This window comes from Scardinius erythrophthalmus (assembly GCF_964197995.2).
Source record: "Scardinius erythrophthalmus genome assembly, chromosome: 10".
Taxonomy (NCBI): domain Eukaryota; kingdom Metazoa; phylum Chordata; class Actinopteri; order Cypriniformes; family Leuciscidae; genus Scardinius; species Scardinius erythrophthalmus.
In genome coordinates this window covers 32,430,585-32,447,875 of record NC_138230.1, presented here as the reverse complement: position 1 = coordinate 32,447,875, position 17,291 = coordinate 32,430,585, and the positions used below count along the sequence as shown (strand labels likewise).

Sequence of the window (17,291 nt, the reverse complement as noted above, 5' to 3'; positions counted from 1 at the left end):
GTAACCCTCGTTCCCTGAGTAGGGAAAGGAGACGTTACGTCTCCCTGCCACTTCCGCTGTACCGCTGGAACGCCAGAGTTCAGTCTCGACTCCTCAGCGAAGAAACATCTGTATGTTGCCTGCATACTTCCTTATATACCCATGACGTGGGGCGGACTTACACTATGCAATTTCCGCAGACCCATGGCATATTCTTGAGAGGCTTTCTAAGCAAAACCCCATTCGTCGTCACTGACGTAACGTCTCTGTTCCCTACTCAGGGAACGAGCGTTACATAAGCAACCGAGGTGATTTCAATACTGCTTGGGACAAAATTGGCTCACTTTTAGTATATAACAGTATATGTTTAAGTGTTCTATAAGTGTAGAAAACTTTAAGTACATAACTAGGTTTCTCATTTGTAATGCATCTGTACTATAAGTGAACTTATAAGTATACTAGTAGTTTACTATTTTAATACATGTAGTATTTTTTTTTTGTTTATGAAAGTCCAGTTCTCAGTACTGAAGTTCTCAGTAAACTACTAGTTTAGTAATTTATACTGCAAGTATACTTGTAAGTTTTCTTTAAAGGTGCATTGCGCAAGTCTCTGAGTTTTTGCAGAACTATGCCCCCTTTGGCAACAAGCGAAACTGCAACACTGCAACTGAACGCGCATGACGTCACGCCCAGTCTCAAATTCCGACCCGAATCCCTCTTATTTATTTTACTGTACAGGATTATAGAGGCAATCGCAGTGATCAGAGAAGGGCTAATTCAGCCCATCAGGCAATTGTTTAAGCATGTATGGGTTAGAAAAACGGTTAAATGTTTAAAACCTTAAACCTTTAAGTGAACATAACATTATACTTATAGTTTACTATTTATATATTATTTTTGCACTTGCAGTATACTACTATGATCAAATGTAGATATTTTTTATATTTGAAAAATACCTTTAACTGTACTTTAACTAATTTTAAAAACAGCTTCATGTTTTATTTTTTATCAACACTTGAATGTCGGTAAGTTTCATAAAGAAAGGCAACATTTTAAACAAAAAAGTTGAGAAAATCACATTGATCAGCCTTGATCAGATTCAGAACGATGATCAAAACACAGATGGAGTAGATTGAGTTCAACAACCCCAAAGCTTCACAGTCGTTTTCTCTTCATGGGTTCGACAATTCATTTGGTAACATTAAGCAGGTTTGATTTACATGCTGTTTAATGTTTGATAATCATGTTATTTTACATATAACGAGCAATATTCTATCACTTGTTTCAGCTTCTTCTCCTGTTTTGATCCGGAGATTCTGTATTAGAAGATGTGTCTTAGCGCCCCCTACCGTATAACTGTGAAAACAGGGATAGCTGGAAAATTCAGTCAATGGTGGGGAAAGAGTAAAGTAGAATTAAAGTAAATTCCTGTGTACACTACCAGTGGACTAGCCTACACAAAAATTCAGAAATGCAGAATTAGAAACTGTTTTATATCAATATTCTAATCAATATTTTCAAACAATGTAAGTTTCATTAGACTATATAAAAAACTATATAAAAAAGTATATTTAATAGGCTACTCGATCAAAAGAGTTAAAATAACTACAAGCCAAGTATACTTTGAATACTTAAAGGTATAGCGGAGGATTTTCCTGAATTTTAGAAAAGAACTGCCCTCTCCACTTTTTGAAAAAATGCACATGCGCAACACTCTACCTGCTCCCGAGAGGGAACGCATATTAAATGTGTGCACGAGAGAGCATGCACGAGCTAATCATAGCTTACATTAACTTTTACTAGCAGTGATTTTAAATGGATTTCTCCAAATAGCATGCCAAACTTTACATGTGAAGTAGAAACTTCGCAACTGAGGCATCAGTGGGAAGCTCAATCTGTGTTTTGAGCGCACACCATCGTGTGAATCGTGTGCACGAGCAAGTACGACAGCCTTACATAAACATATCACCAGAATGATTGACACTTAGGAGGACCAATAGTCTTGATGATCCACCCGGAAAAAGAAAATCCTCTGCTATACCTTTAATTATACTTTTAAGTATATCTCGATCAAAAGATTGAGTCCAAGTACAGAACAAATATACTTGGACTTTTCTCTCAGTATAAGTCAAGTACACTTAAGTGTAATTTTAAGTATATTTCTGATATATACTTTCTTATTTTTAGTTTAAAATAAGTATACTAATACTGTAGAACACTTGAATAAACTCCTTTTTCGTAAGGGTGATTTTGTAAGTCTGTGCGTTCATCTAATTTACATAATTGCTATAGTGATTTGGATGCTAAAACAACTTGGAAAATGTAAGCAAGCAAAAAATGCAATCAGTAGGTGCAATTCATTCTTATTGTCTAAACCTTGGTGTAATTCTCCATGAGAAACATGAGAGGTGAACTGAGAGTTAGTGTGCAGCTGTAATCCATTAAGTCAAGGTGACAATGTACTACGTCTTGGAGAAACCGTTCTCATTCTTGAATAAGCTTCAAAGTCTGGGGTCTTATGTGTGCACTAGATTGACATTCCTTTAACATGGGAACCATGTGGTTTCAAAAAATCATCAGGATCGAATTTCAGAACAGAAATTGCATTCCAGTGGCTTGTTCTCAAGGGATGACTCCCAAAAATCTGTTTACAATCAATACAAGACTTTACTGCATTTATCTGGTTATCTGGTTTCTTAAATACTTTTGTTTACAATCAATATGAGTGGGCAGTATACGTACGATATCCTCCTAAAAAACGTTAAAGTTTTATTCAGGATTATTATATAAAAGGATTATTCAATTAGGAAATCCTAAAAAAATTAAGTTTTGTTTAACATTTCTCTATATAACAATTTTTTATAACTCAAAACATTAATCACAATAATGCTAATATTTGCTTGTAACATGAGCATGTTGTGATATATGTATTGATGCTAATAAAACGGTTAGTTCCAATCCTTGATTCTGATTGGTCAATAGCTGTGTTTTGTTCACGATAAAACACGGCTATGACCGCTTTACCCAACGGTTCTATGTATCACTACACAACACCCCTAGCAACCACTCTTAGCAACGTAAATGTTTGTTCTCATTGAAATTGTTCATTGAAGCTTATAGAGTAGAGTATTGAGAGATAGAGTAAGCGAGTGTACCTGCATTTACAGAGTATATATAGCATTTTCCTTCAGGTCAGTTCTATATTCATAATAAAAAAATCTGTTTCAATGTCCGCTGCGATATCTTGTCCTTTTAACAGTCAATCCGCTGCAATATCTTGTCCTTCTAACAGTCAATGGGTTTTCCAGTGCCCTAGTCATTTGTCAGTTGCGTTTTCCTTTTCCGTGTTCACAAGTTTGAGTCCTTTCAATACATAGACAGTAAAATAGATTTCAATATAAAAGTCTTATGACAGTAACTACTGACTGACTCACTCATAAAGACAGTCTTTGCCACCATAATGGCGAAATATTGTCTGTAACTTCTGTTGCTGTTTACGGACAGGGACTATTTTCTCCAGCGGAAGGAAGGCTTTTAGTGATTTTACTTCATGAAAGTTGCATAGATACATATTTTTTCTGACGTTTTATAAAAGCAATAAGGTACGAGAGGCTGTGCTGTATCGTGGCACGGTGTGAAGCGAAGCGAAGTATAGCAGATATCCATTTAGTAATATTCAGTCAGATGTTAAATAACTGCCATTATTTGAAATGTAAATGCACCGATGTTGAATGCAAAGTGCTCAGCATCAATATAAACATAAACAATATAAACAATATAAGTTATTTGCACATTTTTTTCCTGTACACCTTTTGAAAATTGCACTTGCAGATTATATAATTGTCACTGTCACTGTCATCTGTTAGTCACCGTCTGCACTACATGTCCCATCATCCTCTCCGGCTCACACCTGCACTCACTCCACCATTACCCACACCTGCCAGCAATCATCGTTATCACCTTGTCTTCATTGTTCATTAGTGTATTTAAGTTCCTCTCTGTTCTATGTTCACGGTTGGTTATTTTTTGTGTTATGTGCACATTGTATCATATGTTGGCTAGTAATTGTGTTCAGAATAAATCCTCTTATTATTTGTTTCTTCATCGTCCTTTGAGAACCAAAACGTTACAATAATATTACTAGAAAAGGTCACCAATATACTTAGAGTACACTTTCATGCCTTAAGTACAGTTTTTTTTTAGTTCAATTATTACATTAAGTTTACACTTAAGCATATTCATTTTACAGTGTATTATAGTTACACTTTATTTTAAAGTGTCATTGTTACAGTGTAATTATATATTTAAATACTGAGCAATATTAAGCAACTACATGTACTTACTATAGGGTTAGGGTAGGATTAGGATTTGGTTGAGGGTTAGTTGCAAGTAATTATGCATAACATTTACATATTTAACAAGGACACTGTAAAATATAGTGTTACCGTATATTATTTCTGTAAAAAGTATACTCTTTTTAAATGTATGCTAAAGGTTAACCATTTATTTTGCTTTTTGGAATTTAAAATATTTTAAACAATTATTTTTGTTCATTAATATCACTGTTTAGCAGTAGTTTGAGAAGAAGCTTTTAGCTACAACATTGCAGACACAAAATAAAAATATAGATCGGAAAACACTGACTTAGTTGCATGATCATTATTCTTATGACTTCATTATTCTTGAAAAGCACAATTGCCACTGAAAAATCTTACCAGAGAATCTTCCACGCTGAAGTTAAACATGTCCATGGCATCTGTCTTCAGTCTGGAAACGAAGTCTTTGTACTCTGGGTTTTGAGGCTCTCTGTAAGTCAGGATTTTCACGCTCTGTGGGTATTCAATACAAAGACAAATTTTAAAGATACTGTTTAAAGAAACACTATTTTTATCACACACATAGCCAAACAGATATTTGAATCTTTTCAATTAATCCGACACATAAAGCGGTGGAGTTTGCAAAGTCCTTATTTATTTTATTTATAGAATTTCCTGTTCTTTTGTGTTGTTTAACCCTGTAAAGCCTCAAATAATAGACAGAAAAATATTTTTTTTAAATAGAACCTTTAGACAATTAATTTTTTTTTTAAGTTTGTATATGTGTATGATAAATCACCATTTTATGGTTCATATACTTTAATATGGTGAGAATATGGAGCTCAAGCACGAGGAAGAAAAAACACATTTTATTCAGACTCCCAAACTGAGCAAAAACATTAAATTTGATACATTGTTGATAAGACTGCTTACATTAAATGCATATAAATATCAGTTCCCTTTCGAGAAACTCGAGATGCGTCGAAACGCTTTGGGAACGCCTCTGCGTGATTACGTCATGAAGCACGTATGAAACCAGTCTAACAGCGTGACGGAACGTCATGTGACATCATCGACCGGGAAACTATAAAGCACACCTGAACCAAACAGTGTCAGCTTCTGTGTCTTCAGCAAGTGCTCTATGTGAATCTATGTTCCTGGTGTTTTTTGTCTGTCTTAGAATTTGCTAGGCAGGAGTTTTCACCCATAATATATATATATATATATATATATATATATATATATATATATATATATATATATATATATATATATATATATATATATAATGGTGAGCGAACAATATTTCAATAGTGTGTTCATCCCTACCCAATCTACATCACGGGTGGGGATACACATGTATTGTGTGTTGTTCGTTTGGGAACGCAGCACGTTCAGTCAGCCCTTGAGGGGGCTGGATATGAGCATTGTTGTGAGACAGTTGATGATGCTGTGCTCCCACCGATCACTCTTAGAGGAGGGCGACTCAGCTTGCGTTCCTTGCGGCTCGCGTCCCGCTTCTGCCAAGGCAGAGTGGCGGCTCGAGTTGTGGGGTTCGCAAATGGATCTGACAGAGGGGTTAGAGATGGGCTTCGCCCTTTCTCTGCCTTCACCTGCCAGGTCCAGTGTCTCATCTCGGGGTCGGAAGCACGCTTTGCGGTTACTTCCATCCTCGAATGTGGCACCAGTACAGCAATTTGAGTACTTGACTTTTTGAAACGTGTCCCTCCCTGCCCTCACTACATTACGAGTGGGTATACACACAGTAAAAGTGTTTGTTAGGGTGCGGTGCTTGCACATCAGTGTGGGCTGACAGTTTCTTTATGGTTTTATTTAATTTGTTTAAATGAAATATCTTTATGGCTTTTTAGCTGTATAAAATACTATGCACTATCTAAATCCATGTTTATGGTAAGAACACGTGCCGAGTGCTTCGTGCCCTTTCTAAAATCCGTACTTATGGTAAAACGGATCTGAGGACTATTATTATCTCTAAGTAGGCCAAGAAGCCCTGACGCCAGTGGTGTTGGGCTTCTGAGGGTACACCCCTCAATGGGGAAGGCGGTTTTCACCTCATTATACGGTGCCCGTCTCCCCTCGGTGCCCTCAGGGGGGCGGTCTGCCAACCCCGCCTTCATGCCGGAGCGCAGAGGGTCCCAGCGAGTTTTTACCCGAGGTTTGCTCGCTCCCTCCGAGGTGGGCTCTAGAGTGGAAAGCCAGTTGTTCCCTGCCGGTGTGCCGCTTCAGGGCATTGTACCTGCTGTTTGAAATACACCAGAGGCCAGTCTCGAGAGACTGGTATCCTTAGTAGATCTTCTGCCAGATTGGAAACTTCTACCAAATATATCTCGCTGGGTCCTGCAGGCGGGGTCCTACCCTCAGTGGTTGGTCCCGAGCAGGCTCTGGTTATGGAACTAGAAGTAAAAGCTCTCCTGCAAGAAGAGGCTATAGAACGGGTTCCTCCGCCCAGCAGGGAGGAATTCTCCAAATTTAGATCTGCGCTGTAGGGAAGCTCAACAAAAAAATCAAGATGCTTACTTTTAAGCAAGTCATGTCACAAATCAGGTCCGAGGACTGTTTTGTCACGTTAGATCTAAAGGTACTTATACTTCCACATATTCATCCTTCCACAACACAGGAAGTTCCTAAGGTTCGCTTTCGGGGGCGAAGCGAACCAATATGGTGTTCTTCCTTTTGTTGGCCAGCCACTGTAAAGCAGTTTCAAAAACTGTTAGGTCTGATGGCAGCAGCGTCCAGGATTATACCTTGTGGCCAGTTGTACATGAGACCATTGCAGTGGTTGCTCAGAACCAAGGGGTTCTTCCCGAGGGGAAACCCGCTTCGCATGATCAAGGTCACGTGGCGATGCCTTCGTGCCTTAGTCATGTGGAAATTACCTTGGTTCCTGTCCCAAGGGCCATTGCTGGGAGCTCCTTGTCGTTGCGCCACGCTAATGACGGATGCTTCCCTCATGGGTTGGGGGGCGATCATGAGTGGTCACCCAGCCCAAGGTCTTCGGCAGGACCACCATGTTGGCAGTGTTCCAGGCTCTGAAACACTTCCTCCCAGACCTGAGGGGCCATCATGTGCTTGTTCGGTCAGAAAACACAACGGTGATGTCTTATATAAACCATCAGAGGGGTCTGTGATCGCTCCCCTTATACAAGCGGGCTCACCAGATCCTCCTGTGGGCCCAGGGGAAGCTACTTTCATTGAGAGCGATATATATCCCAGGGTACTTAAATCAGGAGGCAGACATCCTGTCGAGGCAGGGGCTGAGGCCCGGGGAGAACTTTGGTCGAGCCGAGGCCGACCTGTTCGCATCCCAAGAGACCATGCATTGTCCACTGTGGTTCTCACTCAGCCATCCAGCCCCTCTGATTACAGAGCTCCATCCACAAGAAAACTGCATGCCTTGAAGTGGAGACTTTTCACTTCATGGTGTGGAGAGCACCAGTTGGACCCGGTTAACTGCCCAGTGGGTACAGGAGCGCTTCTCCGCAGGGTTATCCCCCTTCACACTGAAGGTGTACGTGGCGGCACTAGCTGCTTACCACCTCCCTTGGAGTGGAGTATCTTTGGGGAGACACCCAATAATAACTTGTTTCCTTTGTGGCACTTTGAGGCTGAGGACAGCAGTCCGCATGAAGGTGCCAACATGGGACTTGGCTGTTGTACTAGAAGGCCTCTCCCTAGCTCCCTAAACTTATTCTAAGTTTTTGAGATTATCTCTCTAAAGACTGTCTTTCTCATCGCTATTTCGTCTCTCAAGAGAATTGGAGACATTTAAACACTTTCGGTATCTCCCTCGTGCATGGAATTTTCTCCTGGATATAATGCAATGCAATAGACCCCTTCACGGTTGATGTCACAGGAAAATTTGCAGTTTGCAGTGCGCAGGTCGGGGTCAGAAAGTTCATTCCATCCCATTGAATTGTGTGTTAACCAGAGAATTTCTCGTCAAGAAAAAAGTGCCTACTTGTTGCGTCATGGACTGTGAAAATAGCACCAGTTGTGGAGTCAAGTTTTTCAGGATTCCTGCAGTATCTCATCCGTTTAAAAAAAAATAGACGACATCTGTTCAGATAGATACTGCTATCTGCTAAGTCTGTAGCATGACACTGGTCACAATTAATGCCAGATATCGAACTTCATCTGCTAAGTCTGTAGCATGACACTGGTCACAATTAATGCCAGATATCAAAGTTCACCTAACTATTAAATTAGTCTACATGACACAGGTCCATGACATTTCCAAAACTATTAACCTGCATAGCTTAACGTTATAGGCTAGTGTACAGAAAACTGTTCATGCAACTGTTCATGCAAAATTCAGGCTTTCAAGCTTAATCTAACAGAAAGGGATGATAAAGGATGATTTTACCTGATATGAAGTGAGCACTACAAACACGAGCCTCTTTGATTGTAGCATTGTCCCAGTCTGCCCGTTTATAATAAAAAAAAAAATATGAACAGTGTTCTGTACACTAGCCTATAACGTTAAGCTATGCAGGTTAATAGTTTTGTAAATGTCATGGACCTGTGTCATGCAACAGACGTAGCCAGCTGCTAGTAGTTAGCCGCAGGTTAGTGCCAACATTGTGCCAACAACAGTAGAGTTAGGCCATGGTAAGTAAACAAATGTTTTCTGTAAACTGTAGACTGATTTAATAGTTAGGTGAAGTTTGATATCTGGCATTAATTGTGACCTGTGTCATGCTACAGACTTAGCAGATAGCAGTATCTATCTGAATAGATTGTAGTACCATTGAATATCTGGCCACTTGCTAACGCTGTCTACCCATTCTGTTATGAGCTCGGGATCAGGCAGACAATCGCCATTAGCTAAAACAAGTTTATTATGGTACTGTTTCCGTTCCTGTTGTGGCAAAGACAGTGCATACCTTGACACAATATGCCAGTCTATTACATTGAAGGGGTCTATGTAATGATGATTAAGAGATAAACATCAAGCGTAGTGTTAGTTCTGGCAGGTCACGTTAGTCAAGCTCGCATCAGCTGACTCTCAGCTGATCCACATCTACCTATAGGAATACGACACCTATCACCGTATACATATATAAGCTCCTTCAGCATTATCAGCAGCTATCATATTTCTCATGAGCTAATTACCCTCCTCCATCCCCAGCTCCTCCTCTCGCCCAGCCAGGATTTGGCATTCTGATTCCCCTTGAATCAGAATAAATTCTCCAATTATGTTGTACTTTAAAATCTTGAATTAAATATATTTGCAAACATTCATGTTGGTTCTGTTCTGTTTACCCCAAGGGGGGTTATTGCTGCTCTCCCTGCTCTTATCTATGCTAGGCTGCATGGATGTGCAGGGAGTTCTCGCCCAGAACGGACCCATACCGCCAATCCAAACTGTATGCTAATTGTCAATCGTATTTGACGGTAGTGGTCCTGACAGAAATATAAATGATCAAAAGCCTGATGTATCAAATACATGAAATACATTTTAACATGAAAAAAAGGATGTATGGATAATCAAGGAAACGTAAGTTGCTTCAGTCCAGTAAATATTAATCTTGAAAATTTCTACCATTATGAAAGTACAATTACCTTTTTTTTTTGATTTCACAGGAAAAATAAATGTGTACCACAGCCTGAAGGTGGACGTATTTACAATTATACTAAAAGGTTATTTACGTACTAAAAAAGTATAAACTATAAATCAGATGACAGAAGGCATATAGTAGATTGTGTACAACAGGTTTTCCAGTGCAGTTTCGATCATGCATATATCAGATTTTCATATCAAATATGATACTGAAGGCTTTAAAGGGTTAAAGATAACAGCAAACACAACTAATGAATATTGATTTATATAAAAGTGTTATATTAATGTATATTAAAAAGCACTTATCCCGAATAGTGCTTTTTATTTTGGCTTGTTTGGAAGTCTGCTTTTTAAATTTAAAAAAGGTGCTGCAAACGAACAACAGCTCCCTCCACAAAGCCCATAGTGCTTTGTTTATGCTCTTTCATGGTCACCTCCTCTGAGAAAATGTTTTTATTTGATCTGTTGATCAAATAATTCAACTGTGTTGAATTACATGCCAAACTGAATGTCATAAACAATTTTCTTTTGCATCTGTGCCACAAACGGCCAAATTATGACAATGTGAGTGAAAAGGCTGTTGAAAAGCTTTCTCAAATCTTCAAACTCAGAAAAAAACATCTCAGCCTCCACTTTGTGTCTGTCCACTGAGGATTCTTAGATTTTGTGTATAACAGATTATGATTCATGTGTTGTGGACGGGGATAATGGGAACTGATGTTGATGATAACATCTCGGTTACGTATGTAACCCTCGTTCCCTGAAGGAGGGAACGGAGACGTTACGTCAGTGACTGACGAAATGGGGGTTTCGGTAGAGAGCCCTATTACCTTAGAGAATTAGAAAACGAGCCAATGGTATGAAAATACCATGGATCTGCGGAATTTGCATCGTGAACTCCGCCCCACCGTGTGGGTATAAAAGGAGTGCAATCTTGCATTATGTTACCTGCTGAGGAGCCAAGACTGTGCGCCCCGGCCATTTCAGCGGTACAGCGGCAGTGGCATAAGGACGTAACGTCTCCATTCCCTCCTTCAGGGAACGAGGGTTATATATTTAACCGAGACGTTCCCTTTCAGTCAGTCACTATGAGTTACGTCAGTGACTGACGAAATGGGGGTCCCAATCTAATCTAGCCAATGTGGCTGTCTTCCAGTGTCTTGCGCAAGCCCCAGCTCCTTGTCATGGGGCTTGCCCGAGTGAAGGGCCAGGCTAACGCAAGAATACCAGGGTATATGTGATGGAATATGTGACACAGCGCCTACCCAGAGGGAGAACTTAGAATACACATATGACCCGAGTACGGGATGCATATGGAGAACTCAGAGGTATCCAGCCCGCAGGGTGGAATGTTTCAACTTCGAGATGGAGACTTACAGTGGAAATACACATGTGGGGGTTGCCCAACCAGGAACCTTGCATATGGAGGCACCTAGCCAATCACGAGGGCTGACCAACCGGGCACAGACAAAGAGCTGGTCTGAGGTCCTGAAACAACGCGTTCTGTCTACGTAAGCACGAAGGGTACATACTTGACAGAGCAATGCCAAGGCTGGGTCTGCCTCCTCCAAGGGTAGCGCTTGCAGGTTCACCACCTGATACCTGAAAGGAGTGGTGGGAACCTTGGGTACATATCCAGGCCGGGGTCTCAAGATCATGTGAGAGTTAGCCGGCCTGAATTCCAGGCACGCTTCGTCAACGGAAAATACCTGCAGGTCCCCTACCTTCTTGATGGAGGCCAAAGCAACCAGGATCACTGTCTTCATTGAGAGGTACTTAAGCTCAACTGAGTGCAATGGCTCGAAGGGAGCTCTCTGCAGTGCAGATAGAACCACTGCGAGGTCCCAAGAGGGCATATGAGGGGGGTGGGGAGGATTTAACCTCCTGGCCCCTCTAAGGAACCTGATGACCAGGTCATGCTGTCCTACCGGTTGTGGTGCGCAGAGATTGCAGCCACATAAACCTTCAGGGTGGAAGGAGACAGCCTTCGTTCCAACCCTTCTTGGAGGAAGGAGAGCACAGACCTGATCGGGCATTTTCTGGGATATTCTCAGCGAGAAGAACACCAGGTGACGAAGAGGTTCCACTTAAGAGTGTAGGCGTATCTCGTGGACAAGGCTCTAGCTGAAGTGATGGTAGCCAAACCTTCCGCCAAAGGGTGCTCCGTCTCTGAGAAAGGAGGTCCTTCATCAGAGGGATTGGTCAGGGAGGGGCTATCAGTTCGGAGAACAAAGTCCGAGTGAGCCAATTAGGGGCAACCCAAAGGACCTGCTCCTCGTCCTTCCTGATCTTGTACAGGATGATGCTTCTGACTCCATAAGAGGAGATGGCGTGTGAGTTGCGACATACGGCGGGAGTGCAGATGTTGCCATGTTGTCTGAACGGACCAGTACATGCTTGCCCTCCAGCAACGTCCGAAAACGGTGCAGAGCTAAACGTATGGCCAGCAACTCGAGGCAATTGACATGCCATAGGCACTGGGGTCCTGTCTAGGAGCCCACGGCAGCATGCCCATTGCACATGGCACCCCAACCTGTGGTGGATGCATCTGTTGACACAACAACATGCATGGAAACTCGGTCTAAGGTTCGACCACGGAGTGAAGGTTTGATGGCAGGCCCGAGTGACTAGCACCCGGAACGTACCCTGTTGCCATTCCCATCTCGGGACTCGATCGTTAAGCCAGTGCTGAAGCGGTCTCATATGAAGCAGTCCTGAGCGGCATGACTGCCGCTGCGGATGCCATATGCCCCAGGAGCCTCTGAAATAACTTCAGTGGGACCGCACTCTTGCCCTCAATGTGACTGCGCGTGCGCTCATAAGCTGCGCGTACATGGTGACCGAGCCGATTTCCATACCGAGAAAAGAGATCCTCTGTACGGGGGAGATTTTGCTCTTTTCCCAGTTGAGCCGAAGGCCCAGACGGGCAAGGTGCCGGAGCACCAGGTCCCTGTGTTCGCAAACCTGGTCTCGAGAGTGTGCTAAAATCCGCCAGTCGTCGAGATAGTTCAGGATGCGAACCCTGTGTTGCCTGAGAGGCACAAGGGCTGCCTCAGCGACCTTTGTGAAGATGCAAGGAGACAGGGCTAAGCCGAATGGGAGTACCGGTCTGTGTCGAGGAACAATGGAGACATGAAAGTATGTGTCCTTCAGGTTGATCGCTGCAAACCAATCCAACAGTAGAACGCATTTTGAAAATGCGTTTGGCTGTCAACATCTTGAATGGAAGCCTGTAAAGGGTTAGGGGCGGAGACGGGTTGTGGCGCCTTCCTGCGTCCTCCTCCTTGCTTCGGCCCAGGTGAAGGCTGCTGCGTGGGCCGAGCAGGAGGGTGCCCTCGGCGGGAGGCAGACTGAGGAGGCTTTGTAGTTCTTATAAAATAGTTTTTATATTAGTTGTTTTAATATTTCTCGAATCATATCAAAACACCTGGAAAATTCCAGCACTGGACTAAATTATATAACAAATGTCCCCATGTGGACTTACATATTTGATAGGTGTTTTGCAACTGAAATGTAGCAGAAGTCCTCAGATGGTCTTCTCATAAACAACTGTAAAAAATTATGTTTCACTCATGGATGATATTTCATACTTATTGATATATGTATCTATCATTAAAATATACACAAATTTTCTTAGAATCTGGGCTCAGTGTGTAAATATAAAAGGGCACACATTTCACATGTTGTCAGTGAAGGGGTACTTTTAAAGGGTTCATGACATGGATTCATTTGTTATTTTAATATGTTCCTTGAGATAACATATATTCCTCTGACTCGATCCATCCATGAAGCCATTAAATAAATCATCTACTTGTTCCTGACGTTGGTATCCTTCTGGGGTCAGTTGCAAAAACATAGCCGATTGTTAAGACAGTCTCTTAAGATCAAGTATGACCCACTAGCAGTTAGTCAAGGGGAAGTCAGTCTTACTTTTCGTTATCAAATTAGACCAATCTATGTTTTTATGTAACTGACTTAAAAGACTAGTCTTAGCGGTTTATGCAACCGGCCCCAGAGGTCTCTGCAGAAATGAGCAAATGATCCATTTAAACAGGATGTGTGAAAGCAAATGTTCCTCTATGTATCCATTTACTCTACCATTTGTCCTCTTGTCGGCAGACTTAAGTGTGTGGAGTATGTAAGAAACTGAACACGCATCTGTATACTGAATCCAGTGCAGACATTGTCAGTGATTATAATAGGCTCTATTTGCTTTTGACGCGACACAACACTCACATCCAGTGTAGGCAAATGACGTGTGACCATGTGACGTCACAGATCTCACAACTTCCAAATGAGCCGTTTTTGGAGCTTAATTAAATAAATGCTTTGTTTATAATGAGGACATTTTAAGCTATGAAACTTGCAGGATGTTTTAATGGTACAAAGACCTCTTATATGTTAAAAGATCAAGGCCAATTTGATTTCTCATGACCCCTTTATTAATGAAACTGTGGGGGTATAGACAAAAAGGTTGCAAGTCAGCGGGAAATGGAAGTAGTGAAAATCTTCTGCATTGTCGTATATAAGTGAAATGGCTTCTCAGATTAGATAATGGAAAAATCATTTATAATAAACAATGCAATACTCCATAAAAATAAGAATTTTCGATTATGATTTCACTTTAACTAGATTTCACATTTGACTTTAAAGCTAGTGCCAGTCTCAACAGACTATAGCGTCAGTCTGTAGAGAATACAAAATTACGATTTAACACTTTGTCATGGCTTTGACCAACTGCTTGATGAGCAAGTTTTTCTTTGCACTGCAGTATTTAGCTTTTATTACATAAATGTCCAAACAGGACAATCACCTCCGATGTAAACAGTTGATGAAATCATTTTTGTACCAACTGTTAGCTGTATCATGAGCATAATAGAATGATTCCTTTCTGCGGATAAGTAAATGTCAGCTCACCACAGCTGTTAGTTAATGCCAACGAATGTAAATAGACCCTCGCTGAGTCTGTGTGAGAACTCATTATAATGCAGTTCCTTAGAGTGAAAAAAAAAAAACATTGAGTTCTGTCAAACACAACACATTCCTATTCAGTTTAAAGCCAGTTTTGGAGCAGTTCAATTTTTCAGGATTTTTCGCACATATTATCGCCCACCAGATAAAACTCTTTAGTCTGATTGCACATAAAAGTAAAAACACACTTCTCTTTTTCAAGCTGCATGAATTGAAGTATCATTCATGTTGGTCACACTTTAGATTAGGGTCCAATTCTCACTATTAACTAACTATTAACTACGTTTTTCTCCTCAATAAACTCCTAATTACAGCATATTAATAGTTAGTAAGGTAGTTGTTAAAGGAACACTCCACCGTTTTTTCATATTAAACTATGTTATTCCCTTAACTAAGACGAGTTGATACATACCTCTCTCGTCTCAGTGCGCGCACTCAATCGCTCTGGCGCGGCGAAACTTTGATAGCACTTAGCTTAGCCCAGTTTATTCATTAGGAGCCAAACAGAGATGAAGCTAGAAGCGACCAAACACCTCCATGTTTTCCCTTTTTAAATACAGTTACACGACCAAGTATGGTGACACAAAATAAAACGTGCCGCTTTTCTAAGCGGGTAAAAAGGATAACTATAATGTATGGCGGAATAGCACTTGGGAGCACTTCGACTAGGCGCAGTAAAAAGTCACGTTGGTTCTAATGACAGAAGTGAGAGGGAGAAGGGTAGAGGATTTTTCAGGAGTGATGATATTACTGCGCCGGGTATATATATATATATATTAGAGGTGGGCATAGATTAATTTTTTTAATCTAGATTAATCTAGATTAATTCTGAAATTAATCTAGATTAATCTAGATTAAAATGGCTCATTTAATTTCTGACGAAGGCATTCAGACTATGTGTGCTACCCAAATAATGCCTATAAAAGTAAGTCTTTGAGAACGGGTTTCTCAAGCCAGGTGGAGCATTAGACCAGGGGCTCATCTCCTGTTTCCAAAATGCATCACAAACTGCTTGAGAAAGCTGTTCTACTCATAGACTGTAAAAGGTTACTACTGTACTGTTACCGTCCGTAGGCAACATTAGGTAGGCCTATGTTATTATCAACTACTATAGACTATCAATTAGGGATGGGCGATATGGCCTAAAATCCATATTGTGATATACATTGCAGCCTCTTGCGATAACGATATATATTATAATAAAACCAGTTCAGAACAGGTTACACAGACCCTGCTAAACAACTGCTAAATGTTTTTTTATTTTATTTTTAAAGGGTGTATGTAGTTTTGAGAACATATATTGTGCAAAACTGTAAGTATACAACATAATTTTGCAGATAAATAAAATTTAAGTACACTAGCTGCAGTGACTTAAGTAGGTCTAATGTTTATTATGGCTTGGAGCTTATGAAACCCCAAATTTAAAATTAGAATATTGTCTAACTGATGTATTTTTAGTTAAAAAGAAACACAACAACGATTCTTAAAATCGGGCGCAGACAGAGATTATGTGCTACAATACGCGCGTGCTGGTATTCAGTGATATGTTTCGTTTTGAATTTGAGGTGGTAGAACGGATTAGTCGTGTGTTAACTTACCGAACTGTTACCCCACACACTCTGTCTATATAGTTTGCGGCTGCTCGTCGGACGGCTTAAATCCGAACCAAGTCCAAATAATGGATGTTCCACCGATCTTTTTCACCAGCTTTCACTTTCAGCCGTGTTTACTTAAGATGACGACGAATATGATGCGTTGCAGCCGGGTGTACCTCGCGGCCGCGGGTAGATTGCGTCATCATAGCTTGTGTAGTATAGAGCAGCTCCCAACCCAACTTGGAGAATAGATTAACGGCGATATTTTTTTTATCGCGCGATAAGAGTCTCGCGTTAACGCAGCACTGTCACGGTTCATGAATTCACTGTCTCTCTCTCGTCTAACGTGCTGTTGTGTGTGTGTGTGTGTCTGTGGGCGTGGTCACTGATCATCAGTGATCAGTAGCGCCAGCTGGTTTCAATTGTATGTCTCTATATAAGCTCAGTAACTGGTGTCTCATGTTGTCAGATCGTTGTGGTTTTCCTGGTGTGTTTCCCGTGCTTGTTCCTGTGTTCCCCGTGCCGTTTGGATCTTCCTGTCGTCGTCGTGTCTTCCTGGATTTCTGCACTCTTCACGGATTCATCTAGCACTTCACAAGGGATTACCACTGGATCACTGCACCAGCACCCGTTGCTCCCCGAGGTCCCTGCGTCACCACACCATCAGCGTTTGTGTCCGCCTACCTGTCCCGCTGAGTTAGCGATCATCTGTGTGCTGTGTTTCTGACCATCTGTGTGTTTTCAATAAAGAGCGTTGTTGCATATACATCCTGTCTGTCATCCGTTACAGAACGATCTGACCCACCATGGATGTAGCAGGCGCCACGAATTGGGACGAGTTTGCGACTC

General features: G+C 41.2%; 1 protein-coding gene across 2 annotated transcripts in view; it reads right to left on the bottom strand.

The window, feature by feature from the left end:
- Positions 1 to 17,291, bottom strand: part of npr1a (natriuretic peptide receptor 1a) — a 128,627-nt gene that overhangs the window by 80,198 nt on the left and 31,138 nt on the right. For both annotated transcript variants that reach the window (XM_081377372.1, XM_081377373.1), the window contains exon 4: positions 4,695 to 4,808. In XM_081377372.1, the coding sequence (XP_081233498.1) occupies positions 4,695 to 4,808 (114 nt within the window). The remainder of the gene's footprint in view (positions 1 to 4,694; positions 4,809 to 17,291) is intronic.